At 47.0% G+C, this 18,073-nt stretch overlaps 1 protein-coding gene across 4 annotated transcripts; it reads right to left on the bottom strand.

Annotated features, from left to right (window-relative positions):
* Positions 1-1,895: 1,895 nt before the first annotated feature.
* LOC135909814 (steroid 17-alpha-hydroxylase/17,20 lyase-like) lies at positions 1,896-17,295 on the bottom strand. 4 transcript variants are annotated; one of them, XM_065441889.1, is made up of 11 exons: positions 17,142-17,290; positions 16,306-16,431; positions 14,374-14,552; positions 13,745-13,924; positions 11,640-11,733; positions 10,846-11,001; positions 8,743-8,951; positions 8,105-8,230; positions 6,554-6,658; positions 5,644-5,775; positions 1,896-2,619 (listed from the first exon to the last, which is right to left on the bottom strand). In XM_065441889.1, the coding sequence occupies exons 3-11, from the start codon at positions 14,534-14,536 to the stop codon at positions 2,267-2,269; spliced, it is 1,518 nt and encodes a 505-aa protein (XP_065297961.1). In that variant the 5' UTR covers positions 14,537-14,552; positions 16,306-16,431; positions 17,142-17,290; the 3' UTR covers positions 1,896-2,266. The 4 variants fall into 4 exon arrangements, with proteins under 4 accessions (XP_065297961.1, XP_065297997.1, XP_070387863.1 ...); XM_065441925.1 differs by lacking the exon at positions 16,306-16,431 and having other exon boundaries at positions 17,142-17,295; XM_070531762.1 differs by lacking the exons at positions 16,306-16,431; positions 17,142-17,290 and adding an exon at positions 15,616-15,637.
* Positions 17,296-18,073: the final 778 nt, after the last annotated feature.

Below are 18,073 nucleotides of genomic sequence, written 5' to 3'. Positions count from 1 at the left end.
TTTGGGGTGTGTCTTGTCCCACAACAATAATCGTCATCTGTCTTGCCCGCGTTTCCTTCCTTTAACGCTGCGAGCCCGGTACTTCCCAGTCACGAACGGCATGCGCGTTATCAGTGTGACGCAGCTTCTCGAAAGGAAAGTAGCGAGCACCGAGCTTTCAAGAAAGGAAACTCTGGCAAGACAGATGACGATTATTGTTGTGGGACAAGATAAGCCGCAAAGGGTGTAAATATTTCTAAGAGTGTATGTTGTAGCTCCGCGTTTTCGACTGCGATCGAATTCAAAAGAAGGGAAAGTGCGATCATTTTCTGCAGCGGTAGTAGAGGTGGCTATAACTGGAGCCCTGTAACATAAGCCGATTCGCGATGTGTGCGTGCGTGCGTTGTTTCCAGCGGCATGGAAATCGGCTGCCATCTTCCTCTCCCGTCAGGGGGAGAGAGCGGCGGGAGATAAGGGCTGTCCGAACACCCTCTAGAGAACTAGGTGGTGTTGGCTGACCTCGAGCAGTCCTCCCCAACACAGCGTCAACTCTCGTGTTCGGGATGTGTCGCGCGAGCTGATCTCAATGGAGCTGGTGTTCGGCAGCAGGCGCTTTTTGCATCGGCGGTGAATGTCCCTCATCACAGCGCGATATACCCGCCGCGACGGGTGGCATTCTGCAGCTGAGCACAAGGTAACAATTTCGATCCCTGGCCGCGGCGGCCGTCTTACTATAGATATATAAAAAAAGTCGTTGTTAAAAAAAAGATTTGAGTATACTGTGCTTTGGATGCTTCGTTAGAGATTAACTCGAGCTGGTAGAAATCTGCAATATTCCGCTATGGGTGTGTCTTATAGCTCCTGTGATGCTCTGGGACTTTAAACTCCGTCAATCAATCGTTCACGGGGTGTTGCGCGGTTGGAGTTGCCGGAGTGAATACTTTGTGGCACTTAACCGAGTAGCGAAGGAAAGAACATCGTCGTCTTCGCAGCGCACTGTTCAAGCGGTTCGGGCCTACGTCTACGGCGGCTGGTCATGCTTGCCCATTCCTGTTGAACGATATATTCACGTATACGCACATGTATGCGTTCGACGCGCAAAGTACACTTGGCGCGTCGAATGGCCTGGTAGGTCATCCTTGTGGCGGACTTGACCGGTTAGATGGATAGATGGATGGATGAAAGACTTTATTAGAGTCCTTTAGGGCGCGCCCTAGATGCCCTCAAAGAATCTCAGTGCCTAGCTAGTGCAAAGAGGACATGCTCAATAGCGCGTGATGCGACAGTGAATATTCCATTGTACCATCCGGGCCATTGGCAACCGCATCGACAGCTAAGTGCACAGAGGGTTCCACTAAGCCAAACCTGACCGAATTTCGGCTCTTCATTTACATTGTTAAGAAGTATGTTCACTTGAACGGCATCGTAATTTTCTTACCGTACTTGGCCGTTCGTCTACGCTGTAATACCCGACAGGAGAGTTTCATATCTCTCCCTGTGAAATTGTCGGATATTTCTATGCGCCCATGGCTGTCAGGATGATTACATAGCTTTCAACTACGTCTTTTCTCATCACACGTCTAGTTAGGCTGGGAGGTTAACCAGAGTTAAAGCCTCCGGTTTGCTACCCTGCACTAGGGAAAGGGGAAGTAAAGACGGGAAGAAGAGCAAGGACAAAAAGACGCGTTCTCGTCCATACCGACCCGGAAGGCAAATTAAGGGTGCAAACATTTTTACAGTGTGCTAATGAGCATACCGAAATAACTACACTGCCAGACCTGTCCCGATGACCTCGCGGACATATGGTGGGTGCACGCGGTATGCTATTGGTGCCTTCACTAAACATGGACGGCACAGTGGCATCTAACATGGCAAAAGCTGGCACGTTATGTAGTGCGTACTACACACGCAACGTATGCTCAAGAAAAGTGGGCTTTTATTAGAACCAGCCCGATGTCAGACCGTTATGTAAACCCTTAATATCCGACATATGACAGTACGTCTGTCCATGGCGGTAGCCTGTTCCCACAGCTGTTCTGTAATAACATAAAACGTAGCGCGATTGCGTGGTGAATCGCATAGTCTAAATACATGTTTCGTATTGTATTTGAGGTCTTGCTTAAATTTTAAGCGACACAATAAGGTGTTCGTGAGAAGCATAGTGCAGTAACTCGGAAAGCGAGACCACAGCTTTGCAGCTGCTGCACACACAGCGTCGTCAACTTCGAGAAACACGACATCGCAGTCGCGTACTACTGTTCCGCGAGAGCGCGGACCGAGCAACAGTCTAGTGTCGCTTGGTCAGCACAATGTTCTGCTTTTCGGGCAGCAGGAAGAGGCTGGAGCCATTGCCGTCAAGGTTCACATCCGAAGGCTTTCCTGGGGCGCTGCAGCTGAGTTTCTGCATGAGTCGCACGAGGATGTAGAACATGTCCATGTGTGCCAGCTTCTCTCCTGGACATGTGCGGGGACCCATGCCGAAGGTTATCAGCGGGCCAGCGTCCTGGCGCAGCTTTCCCGTGGCCGAGTCCAAGAAGCGTTCGGGCCTGAATTCTTCCGGCTTCTCCCACATCGTGGGGTCGTGGTTTACGCTGTATACGTTGTACAAGATCCCGGTACCCTTGGGTATGACGAGCTCTCCTGCGGAACACGGACGGACGTCCTCATTAAAACTTGTGTCGAGCCCGCCCTCGGTGCGGATATCTTTCAGCTTTAAGTACACTACAAGCCCGTTTTACACTCTCTACCGCGTTGGATAGCGTCAGCAAAATGCCTTTCGTAGAAATGCGTCGCACGTACGTATATATTCTCACGCCAAATCTTCAAGTGTTGCTGTCGACATGCTACTGACATTTTGATCGCTTATCATGTCTTCAATAGCGATATTTTAAATACACTTCACGATCTTTTAATTTTAGTGGAGACACATACTGGCAGACGCTGGCGTAAGCTCATTGTGGAAAAAAAAGTTGCGAATCGCGGGTTCCACGTAAACAGAGCAGGTCGCTTGTTTCTCTTTAGAAGCCTCAATTGAAGTGCCCTGAAGAGGTACGGACAAAGAAATTTTGTATCCCGCTTTTCTTCCTTTATCAGATAGCTCCCAATGTGTCTTCGACCACTGCACCGACCGATGAATCCGCGCATTTTGGCGCGCTTTTTGAATTAGTCCCAACAGAAAGTACTTACTGAGTTGTTGGAACTGCCGAAGAACGCAACTGTCACGCGCTTAGCAGACGCTCACAAGTGACGTGACTGTTTGCGCATCTCATTCAGGCGGGTGGTGTCAGGTGGTGTCACCTCGTGGTTCAGAACCGAACCAGACAAACGCAAACCTAATATTGCATCAACCTAGTGTACGCTGCCGCTGTAAATTTTCAGCAGATGCGAATCGTGACACAATTAAGCTTCTGCGAAAACTGAGACTAGCAGCATAGAAGAATACGCTTGGTTATTGCAATATTAGCCCTTTGTTTGTCTGGTTAAGTTCTGCGCCACCAGGTGTCTGCACCGCTCCAGCCGCTCACGTCTACGCCGCCGCCCATTCCGTAAAACTCTGTCTGCCTGCGTTTACCGGACTAACTAAAGCTCCCTAATATCGACGTACCTCGGGAACTACGTTTTTAGCACGGAAGCACAGATAGCAGGCGTAGTGCGGTTTTATGGAAGACATTGATTCCTTGCCGGGCTGTTGAACACTGTTTCTTTCTCACTTATGCCGGTCACATTCAAGATATCTGAGTACCTTTAGGATTGCGTTTATCTTGAATATAAAATTTTAAAGAAATTGGAGGCTTAAGCTTCGCCTTTAAGAGTGGAACGCGATATCATTAAAAGATCCTTGTCTGCTTCTCACGCATCCCGGCAACTGCAGGTTGTGTAACCGTAATGTTTACCGGGAAACGCTCTCGGCGAACGCTATATGCATTAAGGTGGGCTTTCTGGTAGAAACTCGGCCTCTTGCGTGGACAGCGATGCAGCGGAGGCGAGCGCCATCTGGAAGTCTTTCAAGGAAACTAGCGCGCCGCTCCGTGGCCTCCGAGATATTCACACGTAGGCGCGCGCAAATGGCGCACGGCGTGGCCGGTATATGATTGTAGAAACGTTGGAAAAGGGGTTTGAGTTTTCGCGTAACAGAATTTTGTTTTCTCGTATATTCACATTACAATTCGACGCTATCATATCTGTAGGTTGTGTGTAAGTCGTACTTTACGATATTTCTTCGTATTTTAGCTTGATAAATTCAGTTATTTCAGCAACTTCTTTGCGCCACATGGAGGGCCTGGGTATGGGTGGTTCGAAAATCCTTCTGCCGAGACGACGTCCGACGCTGGACGCCGACGCAGGATTTTCTGCGACACGGGGCCCTTAACGCTTTTGCGTTAATATAAATTCGTTTCTTATTTTGACACGTTAATTAAGCGCCTTCAGACTGTCAAAAATGTGATACAGGTGGAATTAAGTTTTACTTTTGTTTCGTTAAAAAATAATAGGCAATTTTGGTAGTGCAAATAATTTCTGTAACTCACAAAATCTTTTACTCGGCTTTTTTCACAACTATTGTGAAAAAAAATGCGGCACATTACTGGAATTTCCCAATATCTCAGTGGGCCTTTGGCACGAATAGCAGCGCGTCATTTTCGATAACGTATCTTATTCGTGAGTTATGAGTTTTTTTTTCGTCTTTATCCTATTCAGTTACGGCGGGGCGCGCGGCCGCCGCTGGAAGATGGCGCGACGTGTACATGTACCGAAATCCGGGCCAATTTTGCAATCTCTTGTTAGGCGAACATTGATAACTTAGATATGAGCAAACGCTATGGAATGAATATTCGCATGCTTCGTGCTTTACATTAGTTAGGCTGTTCCATAAACTAAGGTCACTGAAAACTTTTATTGTTACGATGCTTCATTTTGTCTCAAATGGCAGATTTACGAAAAAAAGAAGAAAAAAAATGTTTACCTATAACGAGCTTTGCGCTAATCTTGTCGAAACATCTTAGTTCATTGCACAGCTTAGTTGTTTGCCTGCATTAGTCGAATAGTACATCAGTGCCTAATCGTATTACATTTGCGCGCAGTTTCGAGTTATCGCTGTGTGCGTGACAGGCATGCATTTGCTATTTTCTCTTCATTCATAAGCGAAATAGCATTTTAAAATTTAGCGTTGTTTAACCTTCAAAGACGCCCTTTACACGACGAGAATCAAATAGTAATTGTAAGAGAAGAAGGAAAAAATTCTGAAACGCGTACGTATACCGTAACCTTATTGCGGCCATAATGCCTGCTATCTTTAATGCTTGACATATTACTCAGATAGGTGTAACGTTAAGGGACAAGAAAAGGGCAGAGTGGGTGAGGGAACAAACGCGAGTTAATGATATCTTAGTTGAAATCAAGAAAAAGACATGGGCGTGGGCAGGACACGTAATGAGGAGGGAAGATAACCGATGGTCATTAAGAGTTACGGAATGGATTCCAAGGGAAGGGAAGCGTAGCAGAGGGCGGCAGAAATTTAGGTGGGCGGATGAGATTAAGAAGTTTGCAGGGACAACATGACCACAATTAGTACATGACCAGGGTAGTTGGAGAAGTATGGGAGAGGCCTTTGCCCTGCAGTGGGCGTAACCAGGCTGATGATGATGATATTACTCAGCGCGTACTCACCAACTTTGGTCTCCGTAGACGACTTGTGGGGTAGACCAAGTGGGGCTATGGGTCGGAAGCGAAGCGCCTCTAGCAGGCAAGCCACGGTATAGGGAAGCCTGGCTCTATCCTTGTACACTGGTGGCGTGCTCCCTGGAAAAAAAAAAATTCGGGCAGAACTCAGCTACGGTGACCATCCAAGTATGCGTAGAGCCGAAGCGCGTCACGCACGGGACGGGTGCTGCAGCCGGGATCCTCTCTAGCGCTTCTCTCTGGACACGCTGCGCCTTCTGACGGCGCCACCGTGAAGTTCACGCACATCGAGTGGCACGTGCACAGTGACCAAAGTCGGTGTCAGAGAGGTTACGCGTGCACTTGCCCAGCTGCACATACCGACCCCAGGACCACATACCCAAGCTGGCACACCCAAGTTCACGTGGGTTCACGTGAACCCACGTGAACGGCACACACTGAAGACTGCACACGGAATCGGCACACTTTTTCAGGCTGCACTGTTTTCGGAATCGGTCCACGATATTGCCGGGTTAGCGAGATAGCCGGAAAGAAAACTGGTCTGACAATGGCGAGAATGCCATTCGCATTAAAAAGCAGTGAGGAAGCGAGTGCGGACACCAATTTTCGAAGTTTTAGAAACTCTAGCGTACGCTTGTATAGTACGTAAAAGGGGCACACTGAATAGCTGTGAAGGCCGTAAAGCACTTATTCTAATTTGATACCGAAGTTGGTCATGAAATGCCAGACCTGGTGCTAGTGACAATATCATGTCTTAATGACATAGCTCTACCGTGACGTACGCTATAGCTGTGCTTGTCTGCGTCGTTGCAACAGTGTCACTGCATGCAATGTCCTGACCGAAGCATTCTTATGCTGAGTTTTCTTTAAAAGTTTGACAAAAAAAAGCACTACTTACCGATGGTGTCCTCGATTTCTTTTTGAATTTTCTCTTGTATTTTCGGTTCCTTTGCCATCATCAGAAACAGCCATTGTAGTTCTCCTGCCGAAGTGTCAGTCGCAGCTGCGAAGCGAAGAGATACACTTTGAAAAAGGATGAACGAATGAAAACTTGAAAACCTAGAGCGCAAGACGGCAACTGGAAATGCTTGCCTTAGCAAGTTGAGTTCTCCCTTTAACACTGCCGCTGACGTACATGTTTTGTTCATCATTGCCGCTTGATGTGCACTTGCACGAATTCGCGCCGGCAACGATAAGACACCATGCGCTTTGGTGAAGCCTTTGTTTGCTGCAGCGCTAAAATGCGACGCGGTATTGTGACCCTGTTTAGTACGCACTTCGCGAATGACGACTGCTGCCTTCGAGATTCAGGTGCGCACTTTCGCGTCTTTTTTTTTTCACATTTGTTGCATGGTTAGACGTATGTCACATAAGAGGCCTCGGACAAGACGACACGAACGAGTGAATACACTGAGTATCGCAAGTAAAATTTTGCATGATTAGACGTTCCGAAAGCATACATGACGTACATATATATAATATATGGGGTTTTACGTGCCAAAACCACTTCCTGATTATGAGGCACGCCGTAGTGGGGGACTCCGGAAATTTTGACCACCTGGGGTTCTTTAACGTGCACCTAAATCTAAGTACACGGGTGTTTTCGCATTTCGCCCCCATCGAAATGCGGTCGCCGTGGCCGGGATTCGATCCCGCGACCTCGTGCTCAGCAGCCTAACACCATAGCCACTGAGCAACCACGCCGGGTATACATGACGTACAGGAGACTTCATACGAAAATGTTCCTGAACCAGTGCAAAGATTAACTTGCTATCGGCGTGTAGTGCACCCTGGGTAGCTATGATACCTAGCATGTTTTTTTTTTATTGCACATCGCGGTAACATACGCGCCAGGCTGCATACTGTCGTGGGCATTAAGCGAAAGCGTTTGACATCCGATGCGAACAAGCCAACAGCACACTGCAAAGAAAAAAAAGAAAAGCTACAGGGCTGATTCCACAAAATTTCTTGTTCGCAAGCTGATCTAAAGAGCGCTATGGTGTCAATTGTTTCTTTTAAAACCGCAATCGGAAGTCGACATAATGCCCCGTACAGACGAAATCATAAGGCGAAGAATGAAATAAGATGTTTGCTTTCATTGCGTGTTATTAGCAAGAGTTTCTTATTCTGGATAGATGAAAACTTTTATCTGTGAGTTATAACTTCGCTACCGAACCCCCCCCCCCCACATCCACTCTAATACGCTCAAGACGAACAAAACGAGCATCAGTCTCCTAAGCCGTGGCCATGCTCGACCGGATTATACTCGCAAACGCTTATTAGTAATCGCTTTTTTTTGGTCGACCTACTTTGCTCACTAACGACAGAATGCACACCTTTCATTTCGACGTAATTGAGAAAAATGTGCGCGATGACTGGGCAACTCCACTGCCGTTGACCTGACGAGGAATAAAAATGAGGACACCTTGAAAAGCTGGAGCATACGTACCACCGAAGATGTTCAGAACAACCTGCACCATGTTTCCTTTGGTCAGGTATTCGGCGTCTCCCTTCTCCTCCCGGATGGCTTCCTCCCGAGCAGCAAGCATGGCGTGCGTAAAGTTCTCAGTCTTGCCTGCATTGCAGAAGAAAACACTAATGTCGACGTTGCTGATTTATTTATCTTTATTTATTTCGTCATTCATCATTAGTACAGAAGGAAGTCCCGGAGTTACAAGAACTGTCAGGGGGACCTCCTATTAGTAATTTAACATTGCATGAATTAATACATTTTGGCAACATAGCAGCGACAGACATAAGAAAACACGAAGTTAATGAAAAATAAACAAATACAAAAAGTTGCTTACAATAATTGAAGTTCAAAACACAAGCAAATGAAACCGACACAGCGTATGAATAAATAAATATGTAGTAATGGACACGTTATTGTGTCTTCTTGCCTGATCCCCTTCTTGATCGGCAACTGACGACTCTGTGACCTCAAATTCCCACCGTACTCTGCATTCCACCGTAAGAATGTATATACTTGAGCAAGTGTGAACGACATAGATTGTTAAGCCGAACCATAGCCTCGCGGTTGTACTGAGGCCTAACAACTGTTGTCAAGAGGTGAGCAAGTACATGCACCTGGGACGTAGCTGGCTTCAGCTTTGGTGAAAAGCCTGCCGACGATCTCCCTGAACTCGCGGAACAGGTCCTCAACCTTCTTCTCCCGTCCACGGTACAGGAATGCCAGCCAGGGCGCGATGTCGCTCGGTAGTCCGTTAGGCGCGACCTCGACGAACTGGGAGTCGATAGCTTCCAGACGCCGGATCTCCTTGTCCTCTTCGTCCAGCCTGAACAAAAGACTCGTCTATGATGACTGCGGCGTGGCCTGTCATACGGTGCCAGGCGCCCGTCATATGCAATACGCATCGTAACGGTATTGCTATCAAATCATCGTGAGAAAACATTTTCGTATCCGTGCTGATTTCACTATAAGTTTGTGCTTATGTACTTCCTATCTTTTCTGTTAATTAGGACGCTCGAAGAAAAAAAAAGAGCATTGCAAAATGATGCTGCCCTTCGAAGAGGGAAGGGGGGGTGGGGTAGCGCATGCGTGATTTTAACTGGCGGGCGCGACTTGGGCTGGTATATTGGAACAAGTTCGCTTGTTGCTGAGATTTAGATGATTAACTTGTCTACTTAGTTTAGGACGCACGTCTAAGTTATGCATTTGAAATAGGCCATCACTTATTGTAAATGAATAATTGTATTCCGTCTGTTTTTACTTGAACAAAATGCATGTGATACGTGCCATGGCATATGCTTGACGTAAGCGGGTAATGCAGTAATCTCGGCGTGCCGAACAGTATTCGAGCGCGTAATAGATAACAAAAGTCTTTTAGTTGGCACGCTAAACGAACATAATTTAACCATCGCGTTGATTCAATCGAGGAAGGGGATCGTGTAGGCTTTGTTATTTCAGGATTCGTGGTAAATGAAGTCTATATAAAAATTTTAACAGCCGAATCTCGTTGCGCAAAAGTCTGGCTAGAAAAATTCTTATAGAATGCGCTGACTCTGGATAATAGTTGTCTGCAACTCCAAACATAAGCGGCACTCAGTGATTCAACTATAGCTATCCTTCATTTTAGTTCGTTCAAGTAAGAAAGACGCAATCAGTCTTTGTACATCCCAAACAACATGAAACATGCAAGGATGGGGAAGACAGATGACTTGTATGACATGGCTACAATAATTAGTCGAGCAGTGTGCGTCCAGCTGTCAATAGGGTGTCGTGAGTTGCTTCGATGCACCTCGTTTATCGAAGCCTCGACCGCGTTAGGGTAAAATAATTGTTGGTCAGAGGTTCGTACGTAGCGTGAATTTTCTAGAGACAGTGTGTTCGCACCGAGATGTCTGAAGAAGATGGCGGAGCAGGAATCGTGCATGAGCTGTCTGTGAAATCCTTGCAGCTAGCAAGAAGTCTGCGGGCTGTTCCGTGCTTTTTGTATAGCCCCACGCTGTTCAGCGGCTAAGTAGTCTCAAGAAGAGTATAGATGATTCTTAGGAAAAACATTTAAGCACCCGTATCAATTAACACAATGATCGTAAAGTCGTCATGTTAGAGTGTCTTAGCATAGAGGCGTTACCATCCTACCGTTACCATTACTGTTATGGTCTTTGGAGCCTGGCCTCACAGCTCGTCATACGAGAGAGCCACTCGAGCTCCTGTATACAGTACTTAAAGGCGACAGAATTGAGTGCGCGACTTAAGATACGCTGCACATGGCTTATTGCACGTAAAAGTGTGATCAAGGCTCGCGTCTTTTCTCTCTCTCTCTCTTTCACTACCGCATACCGCTAATACACGCAAAGTGCCTCGAGCGGCCAACCGCGCGACAATTTTTCGCGTAATCACTGGCTTCTTTTATGCTTGGAAAAACACTTTTATGCAGCACGAATTGAGCAACAGAAAAAAACTGTATCGGAAGTTTATCATGTTGGTTTGCAGTTTTATCATTGACACTATTCATCTAATTATAATATTTGAGAAGTTGAGCAATTAATTAAGCCTAATCATGCAATCAGTCGGAATGCAAAAAAATAATAATCTAAGTATCTGCAAGCGACGGCAAACTACATTACCTTGGTTCTGTCCAGCTACGTGGCATTTGAATATTTTTTAAAGTTGGCTCAAGTTACGTGGGACGCGTTATACTAATATACTCTGAGGCCATCGCTCACTTTGTGCCGTAGACGGATACTCCAATCACGTTGTAGAGCAGGTAGAAAAATGGCTTTCTTGAGTCGACGATCTGAGGTCCGTCTGGCAAGGAGTCCACGTAGGCGTCAACTACATCCGCACACAGCTTCTCCAGGGAGTCACTCACCGCGTATTTCCTGCGACAGTCGGAAAGGCAGGATACGAGCGAACGGGTTCGCTCATTCATGACGGCGAAATCTTGTGACTGCAGAAGCTGTGTCGGGCACGCTTAGCGCGTATTGAATTTATCGCGCTAAAATATGATGTCAGTAATTATATAATGTACATATATCCGCCATCAAGGAAGTGAGTCAACTTGTATTAAGGACAAATATTAAAAAAAAGGACAAATTCGGACAAATATTTAAGAACGATCAGGCGGTAAAGACACGCTCACACAGACGTTTATTTGATCTTGTGTCAGTAAGGTCTGGCGGGACTATCAAAAGGAGTGGTGAATAAATAGTTATCTTATGAATCACACGTGTAATTGCGTTTTGCGTAGCAACAAATGCGCCGAACAGTCCAGTTCAATCAAAGCTTCCCTCATCGCAAAAGAAAATGTAAGGAACAACTGTTCTTCGCTAGAAGGACTAAATTTGCGTGCCTTATACTAAGTATATAGGACAGTAGAACTAAGCGTTTACTTGGCAGAAAATAGCCCGCATTTGTACAGACATGACAGGCTATTTAGACATCGTATGCACTTCTCAGCTGCCTTTTTCCAGGCTCATCGAAATGACGAACATTGTCCGTCTGCTCAGGGTACTCTCACCTCACAGCCAGCAGAGCGACCTTTCGGAGGGCCTTCCATCGTGGGTTGTAGTCTTCGAACAGGATGTCGTGGTTTCCCTGAGTTTGCAATTCGCCTGTTGCGCGCCAATGTGAAAATGTCCTCGTAAGAAAGCAGGCGTGTATACAATTAAAAAAAAAAAAAAAACGTGTAGAGGTTGTTTGAATTCGGATGAATTGAACACGCAGTTTCATGCGGCTATCTTAAATGTGTTTTATTCCCACTACACAGCATTATCTTGAAGTGCCATGGCGTTCTCTGGATAAACACGAGGTGGCAGTAGTGATTCCAGCATGCGGCGGCGACCACGTTTCAATAGGTAACAAACGTAAAAAAAAAAACACCATTATTGACGTACTTACTTAGATTTAGGTGAACGCTATAGAACCCCAAGTAGTTACAATTAATTCGGGGCCTGCAAATACGGCCTCCCTCATAACCCGCTGTTTAGTTTCGGGACGTTAAACCCCAGAATTTAATTGTTACACTCATGTGAATATCGAAAAAAAAGGAGAAGCTACGCATTAAAGAATCGAACTACGAACCTCTTGTGTACAAGCGTGCGCCCATGCATGCATTAAAGGGGCCATGCACCACTTTTTTATCGAAGTGGAGAAACGCATTTGAAGTACAAATAGGCTGTTTTAGAAATAATTTGCGCAAAAAAAGTAATTCAATGCGTTCAGCAGAATCGGAGCTATTGGCATTCAAACGCGCCCTTTGCGCTGCTTCCGTCCCTTTCTTCAAAGTCTTGCACAGCCAAGGCTACGGCAGACCGGGGCGTACCCACAACGCTCCGCATACTGAGCGTCACCGTGGCGCGAAATTCAAATCTGATTTTGGATGTCCCCGTAGACGCCACTATTTCCAATTTTGGCACCTACGACGCGCCAAACTTTAGCCAAACGTAAACCAAACGCGAGCCAGACGTACGCCAAACGTAAGCCAAACGTAAGCCAAACGTTAGCCAAACGTAAGCCAAACGTAAGCCAAACGCGCTTGTCCTCAGCGAGCTGCAGTGCGCTCAGCCAGCGGTCTCGTCGCGGCATGCCGCAGCGGCCGCGATATTCAGGTTTGGTTTTTGCACGACGGGGCTCGAGTGCGTGCTCGCGCTCACATGCTCCAGTCTGGCCGTGCCGCGTGGCGCGGACCGGCTCTGTCCTACTCCGGCTTGACCGACGGATAGTAGCCACATCCAACTTGCGCATTTTGAAGCGCTATCAATGGTTCAGTACGAAACCAAGTGTGCCAAGTCGTCTAACCAGGAGCGGCCAGGAGTGAGCGCGTGCTGGCAAGCGTGGGTGTTGTCTGACCTTAAGTTTCGCGTGGTTCTAGGCTGGTCGAGTGTGCAGGTCTAGCCGAAATTAGCTAGACCCGACGGCTACGACACCGCGATAAGCAGGCTGGCCCATTCCTACGCGGCCAGCCTGCTACGCCATTCCTACACGGGCGGCCGAGGCCAAGCGGGAGCAGAAGATATTCGGCGTCTTCCGAAAGCACGTAATTATTATCGAAATTCTAAAGTAGATTTTCGCTTACATTATAGCCTGTTTATTAAACTGTATCAATAAATATACACAGTAACAGTAGGAAGAAGCGCACCGATCGAAACACCCTTCTTGATTGATGTGAGCTAATGACTAATAGCAGCCGCGTTTGGAAAACTGATGTATTACGAAATGAAGCGTGTAGAAGAGAGCGAGGAGCAAGCTTCTGTTAAAAAAGAGGGCGTTTGGGAGAAAGGTGACTTCGCGCTCCGCTTGCGAGCTCCACTCGCCGCGCACGACTGCAAAACTATAGGCTAAGATCTTCATCACAGCAGCGTATGTGCCATCCGCGCGCTATATGTTTTTTCACCAAGCCCGAGGCGTGGTTCAGAACCCCTTTAGGCGTGCTAGGGCGAGTCACGTATGGTGAACTGTGGAAAAAGATGTCACTGCACGTTGAAAGCACACAAGTCATATTAGGGATATCAACTCGAGCTCAACATGCCAATGTGGTCATCATGCCGTGGCACATAAATGGCCGCAATTGCTGTTGCGCGTGTCCATGCACAGAAACGTCTCTTGGCAAAAACACGTGCTCACCCATTTTGGTCTCGAGGCGTCCGGCGAACTCGTGCCTGCGCTCGAGGAACGCTTCTCGAATGGCGGCTTGGCCGTTCAGGATCACCATGGGCTTGTGGGCCATCCACAGGGTGAACACGTCGCCGTACGTTTTGGTCAGTTCGGTCGCCTTGAAGTGCAGGTCTTTAACGTTGCGAAGCGCTGCGGGACGTAGACACGGCGGTTTACGGGCGCCAAGCGTGTGCTCACTACATTTCCGACGCGTTGTCACCTAGTATCAAGGCCTAATATCCCCTTACAAATTTCTCTATAGAAAGTATACAGACGTCTATCGACTGTCTATAGACTTTGAAGCACTAAAGTTACACAATCGCACACAGGTATGCGATCGTGTAATTTTAAGCGGCGACCCCGTATTTCAGCTACGTCTTGAAGTTTTTAAGATTTAACAAATCTGGCGTGTTGCTTATATTTGAACATATCTAGCGCACGTGCCTATTTAGTTGACTAAGGGGCAAAATAATTTTCTTTCTCGGCAAATTTGGCTGCCAAAAAACGTGCGCACGGAAGTGTTCCGCGGTCTCAGACTGATGCCAAAGCGTGGATAAACTAAGAGAATGCGCCACTTTGAGCGATTGGGGTAGACTTACCCAAGAGGTTTCCGACAAGTGGCAGCGGAAAGGGTCCTCTCGGGTATTTGGACACTCGGTGGTAGAAGCGGCCCAGTAGGTAGGACAGCGCAAAGACCAGCACCGTGGTGATCCATCGCCAGTCGCACGCGCTGGAGACGAGCTTCTCCAGGAGAAGACTCATGGTTGTGCTTTAGGTGCTGGAGGAAAAAAAAAGAACATGGAGAGGGCTTGGCGGCGGAGGGGGGGGGGGGGGGTATACAACGTTAACAGGAAGCAGAGGAGCGGAAGTCCAGTGGATCTTAGAAGAGCGTCTTGCTGGGCTAGTTGGGGAATCGTAATTACGCGGGTATTCGGAGCGTACAGAGAAACACATAAGACGAAGGAAAGTATGAAAAAACAATTGGTGGCACGCTCGTTCTTGCAGTCCGGGTGCGTGTGCCATTTCGTCCGTGCTCACCATATCAGGTGAGCACGAACTATGCATGCATTGGCCTCTGTAGACGGCCACAGTGGCCTACCACGATTGTCAAGCAAGAAGATTACCGACTACAAGCCTCTTGGTCGTATTCACACTCAAAACCGGCGCCCGACTCCGTAGCTGACAGCTACCAGCGAAAACTCCAGGACGATGCGCTAGTGTTACCGACCACGTTGTTTCTACTCCCATAGCCCGTCTTCCAATGATTCCATCTCTAATATGCATCTGTCGTGTTCCCTTCGCGCTCCTGTCTACATTCGCTGCGCTACTGGCCAGATATGCGACGCGTGTATCCCCTTACGTCCTACATCTGCCCCAATCACATGAAGCGAACAGACAATGGCGGAGGAGGAGGAAATAAAGAGAGAAGGCAGGGATGTTAACCAGAAATGCGTCTGGTTGGCTACCCTACTCTGGGGGACGGGAAAGAGGGAACAGAAAGATAAGATGGAGAGAGGGAGGGAGAATAAGATGTGAAAGGCAAATGTTAGGCAGAATAACTTTACACTTAACAACTGGCTGCCTTGCACTAGGGGAAGAGGAAAGCGTAGACGAGATGAAGAGAATATCAGACGAATCTGTTCGTACAAACACGTGGAAGACACCTGACAACGATTGCAGTCTTTCTTTATTGAGATATCAATTATATGGGCACTCCAAGGGAATTCATGCCACCGCCGTCGGGCTCTGCATACATCTAGGTATATGTACGCTATATGCTTATCCATGCCGTATAGGCGTTTTATATTGCTGCACTATTCACTCACTAAAGTTGCTCATACCTGGTCTTACGTTCTCCACTAAATTATTTCTCAGAATTTAGAGAATGGCCACCCGCAATCGAAGATGGAAGCAGGAATAGACGGAAAGGCAGGGAGGTTAGCCAGTCCACTGTACCGGCTGGCTACGCTGTGCCGGGGAAAGGGAGTAAGGGGAATAAAAGATAACAGAAAAGAGATGTTAGAAAAAAGAAAAAGAAAAGAAGAAAAAAAAAACGGGGGGTGGGCGGGGGTGAGGGAAGGAAAGGAGAGTATACGGCACTGCTTAAAGTCTGTCCCGAACAAATGTCATGAACCATAACATTCACAGCGCATGCCTTTTATCTTAAATCTTCTCACACTATTAAATATCAGAAGTGCAAGGCAATGTCAGTACTCAAAGCTGAAAGTGTCATAATTTTACTGGCGCGGCTTTTTAAGGGCATTGTACAGAGGGTTCTGTGCGATGTCATTACAGGCCTTGCACGCCGTCTTAAAGCTTTCAAGGGTGCCAGAAATTTTGGCGCACCCGCGCGTATTTCGCATCCGCGTCTGTCGGACTCGCGTGTATAGTTGGAACACCAACCGAGAAGTTCAAGCGCAACGCTAAACCTTGCCATATCGCAGTCAGTGCTTCGCTCTTCATAGAATATTGGTGCTTAAAAAAATAAAAAAAGAAAGAACGAAAGAAACAATAAGGCTCACACATATTACCGCTTTTAGAGCAACTCGGTTTAACGTCGGCTCCACAGGACCGTGCCCGGCACAAGAATTGTGTTTTCCGGAAGGGGACAGTGGTCGAGCATGCCGAGCGTAGTGCATAGCGCTTTTCTTGGTGCACTGAAACCAGAACAGTCAGACAGAAAGCGTGCAATCGGCTCTCTACATTCACAAACTTCACATTCAGGACTTTTGTTCACTCCGACGAGGAAGGAGTAGGCATTTGTGAAGGATATTCCAAGCCATAAAAGACATATGAGCGTTATCCCACGTCGTGGTAAGCGAGGAGGAAAGCAGAGCTTTAGGTGGATATCTAGGGATCGACAATGACGCGGTCGTTCTAGGAACTCGACGATTTCCTGCCTCTACACTGCGCGCTACAATTTCAATTTTATTCCTGCGTGGTGCAGGCCTCAAGGAGAGCGTAAGTTACCTCTTGTTCCTCTTCTAGGGTATTTCGTGCGTGCATTTGCATGTATGCGCACTTTATTTTTTTTCTCTCGCTGTTATTCGTTCATCCAACGTAATATATTGCGCTTTGTGTTGTAGTAAACTTTCTCTCTCTCTCTCTCACTCTTTAAATTTTTCACTCTCTCTTTCGAGAGAGAAAAAGCGAAGCAACGACATGGGCCTGTTCACACGCCCCGAGTACGAAGTTACAGTCTCAACAAATTATGTACAAAAGAAATTATTTCAGAAATTTTAATAAGACTTAGTATAACACCTTATGGTGTTGTTAGCATTTTCTTGTCGGCGGAGCACCGGGAAAGATAAACAAAACTGGCTCGCCATAAAACATTGAAGGAATGGAGATGCTCCCGCTCACTCACCAGATTCACGGCTGCTGCACTGGCCCGGGCGGACGCACTGCCAGCACCTTCCACGAACTCCCAATAAATGAAAAGAAATGCTCGCGACAGGCACGTGCATCCAGATACGACGCTTCGTTGAGTATTGAGATACTACACAATAGCCGTGTTGTCTATCGAAATCGCGACTAACACAATCTTGCGCGACTGATGACCGGAGAGTGTTCGCATTATCTGAGCCGTATTGTGGCTTCGACAGCTCGTTGATAGCGATTATAGCGAGGGTCGTCTGTTTTGCGCAGTCACGCAGCAGGTGCGCAATCGTTCGTCTATTTGCACTCATAAACTTCACATCCAGGACTTTGGGTCGTTCCGTCAGCTTACTTGTTTTTCAACTGATGTTGCTAAGCTAACAGTCCCATTGTGATTTGTGCTTATCTATGATTACCAAGACATAAAAAAAAAGAACATCCTAGCGTGACCCATGCTGTCAATTGGCCAGAGATTCGAAAACACCATGGCCGCGATTTTGAAGCTTCTGTGCCTGCTGGCATTAAATCAACATTGGTAAGTACTGTTGCCGTCCTCTCATCTGGGGAACCTTTTATATTCCTAAAGACAAAGATGAGAATCTACTAAAAAACGTACGCAATGATGTCCATGCTTAATTCAAGTGACTAATGCGATAGCGTTATGAGCTCCTCTCATCTGATGATCGTTTATCGACGTCCGCACATCCTCTTAAACCTCTTGATCATCTGTGAGCGATCGCTACACTCTGATCTCCAGCTGCCGTCTATAGTAGGGCTGTCTACGTGCTGCTGTCTACGAGTGTGCGTCGTTTATTGTCAACCAGAGCACAACATCACAACGACTGCTTTTTTCTTGTTCTTAAACATGCTTCATATTTACCCCAGCTATCACTGTACAACATAGCATACCATGTAGATTTC

This window comes from Dermacentor albipictus, chromosome 1, assembly GCF_038994185.2.
Source record: "Dermacentor albipictus isolate Rhodes 1998 colony chromosome 1, USDA_Dalb.pri_finalv2, whole genome shotgun sequence".
Taxonomy (NCBI): Eukaryota; Metazoa; Arthropoda; class Arachnida; order Ixodida; family Ixodidae; genus Dermacentor; species Dermacentor albipictus.
Note: the sequence above shows the minus strand (reverse complement) of the source record. Positions and strands in the feature narration are given on the sequence as shown.

Coding starts and splice junctions, on each gene's coding strand:
- LOC135909814 (XM_065441925.1), bottom strand. CDS start 14,536: ATGAGTCTTCTCCTGGAGAAGCTCGTCTCCAGCGCGTGCGACTGGCGA. Junction 13,925..14,373: donor ACTTGTCGGAAACCTCTTGG/GTAAGTCTACCC, acceptor TACGTCCCGCAG/CGCTTCGCAACGTTAAAGAC. Junction 8,952..10,845: donor GTATCCGTCTACGGCACAAA/GTGAGCGATGGC, acceptor TCTTTTGTTCAG/GCTGGACGAAGAGGACAAGG.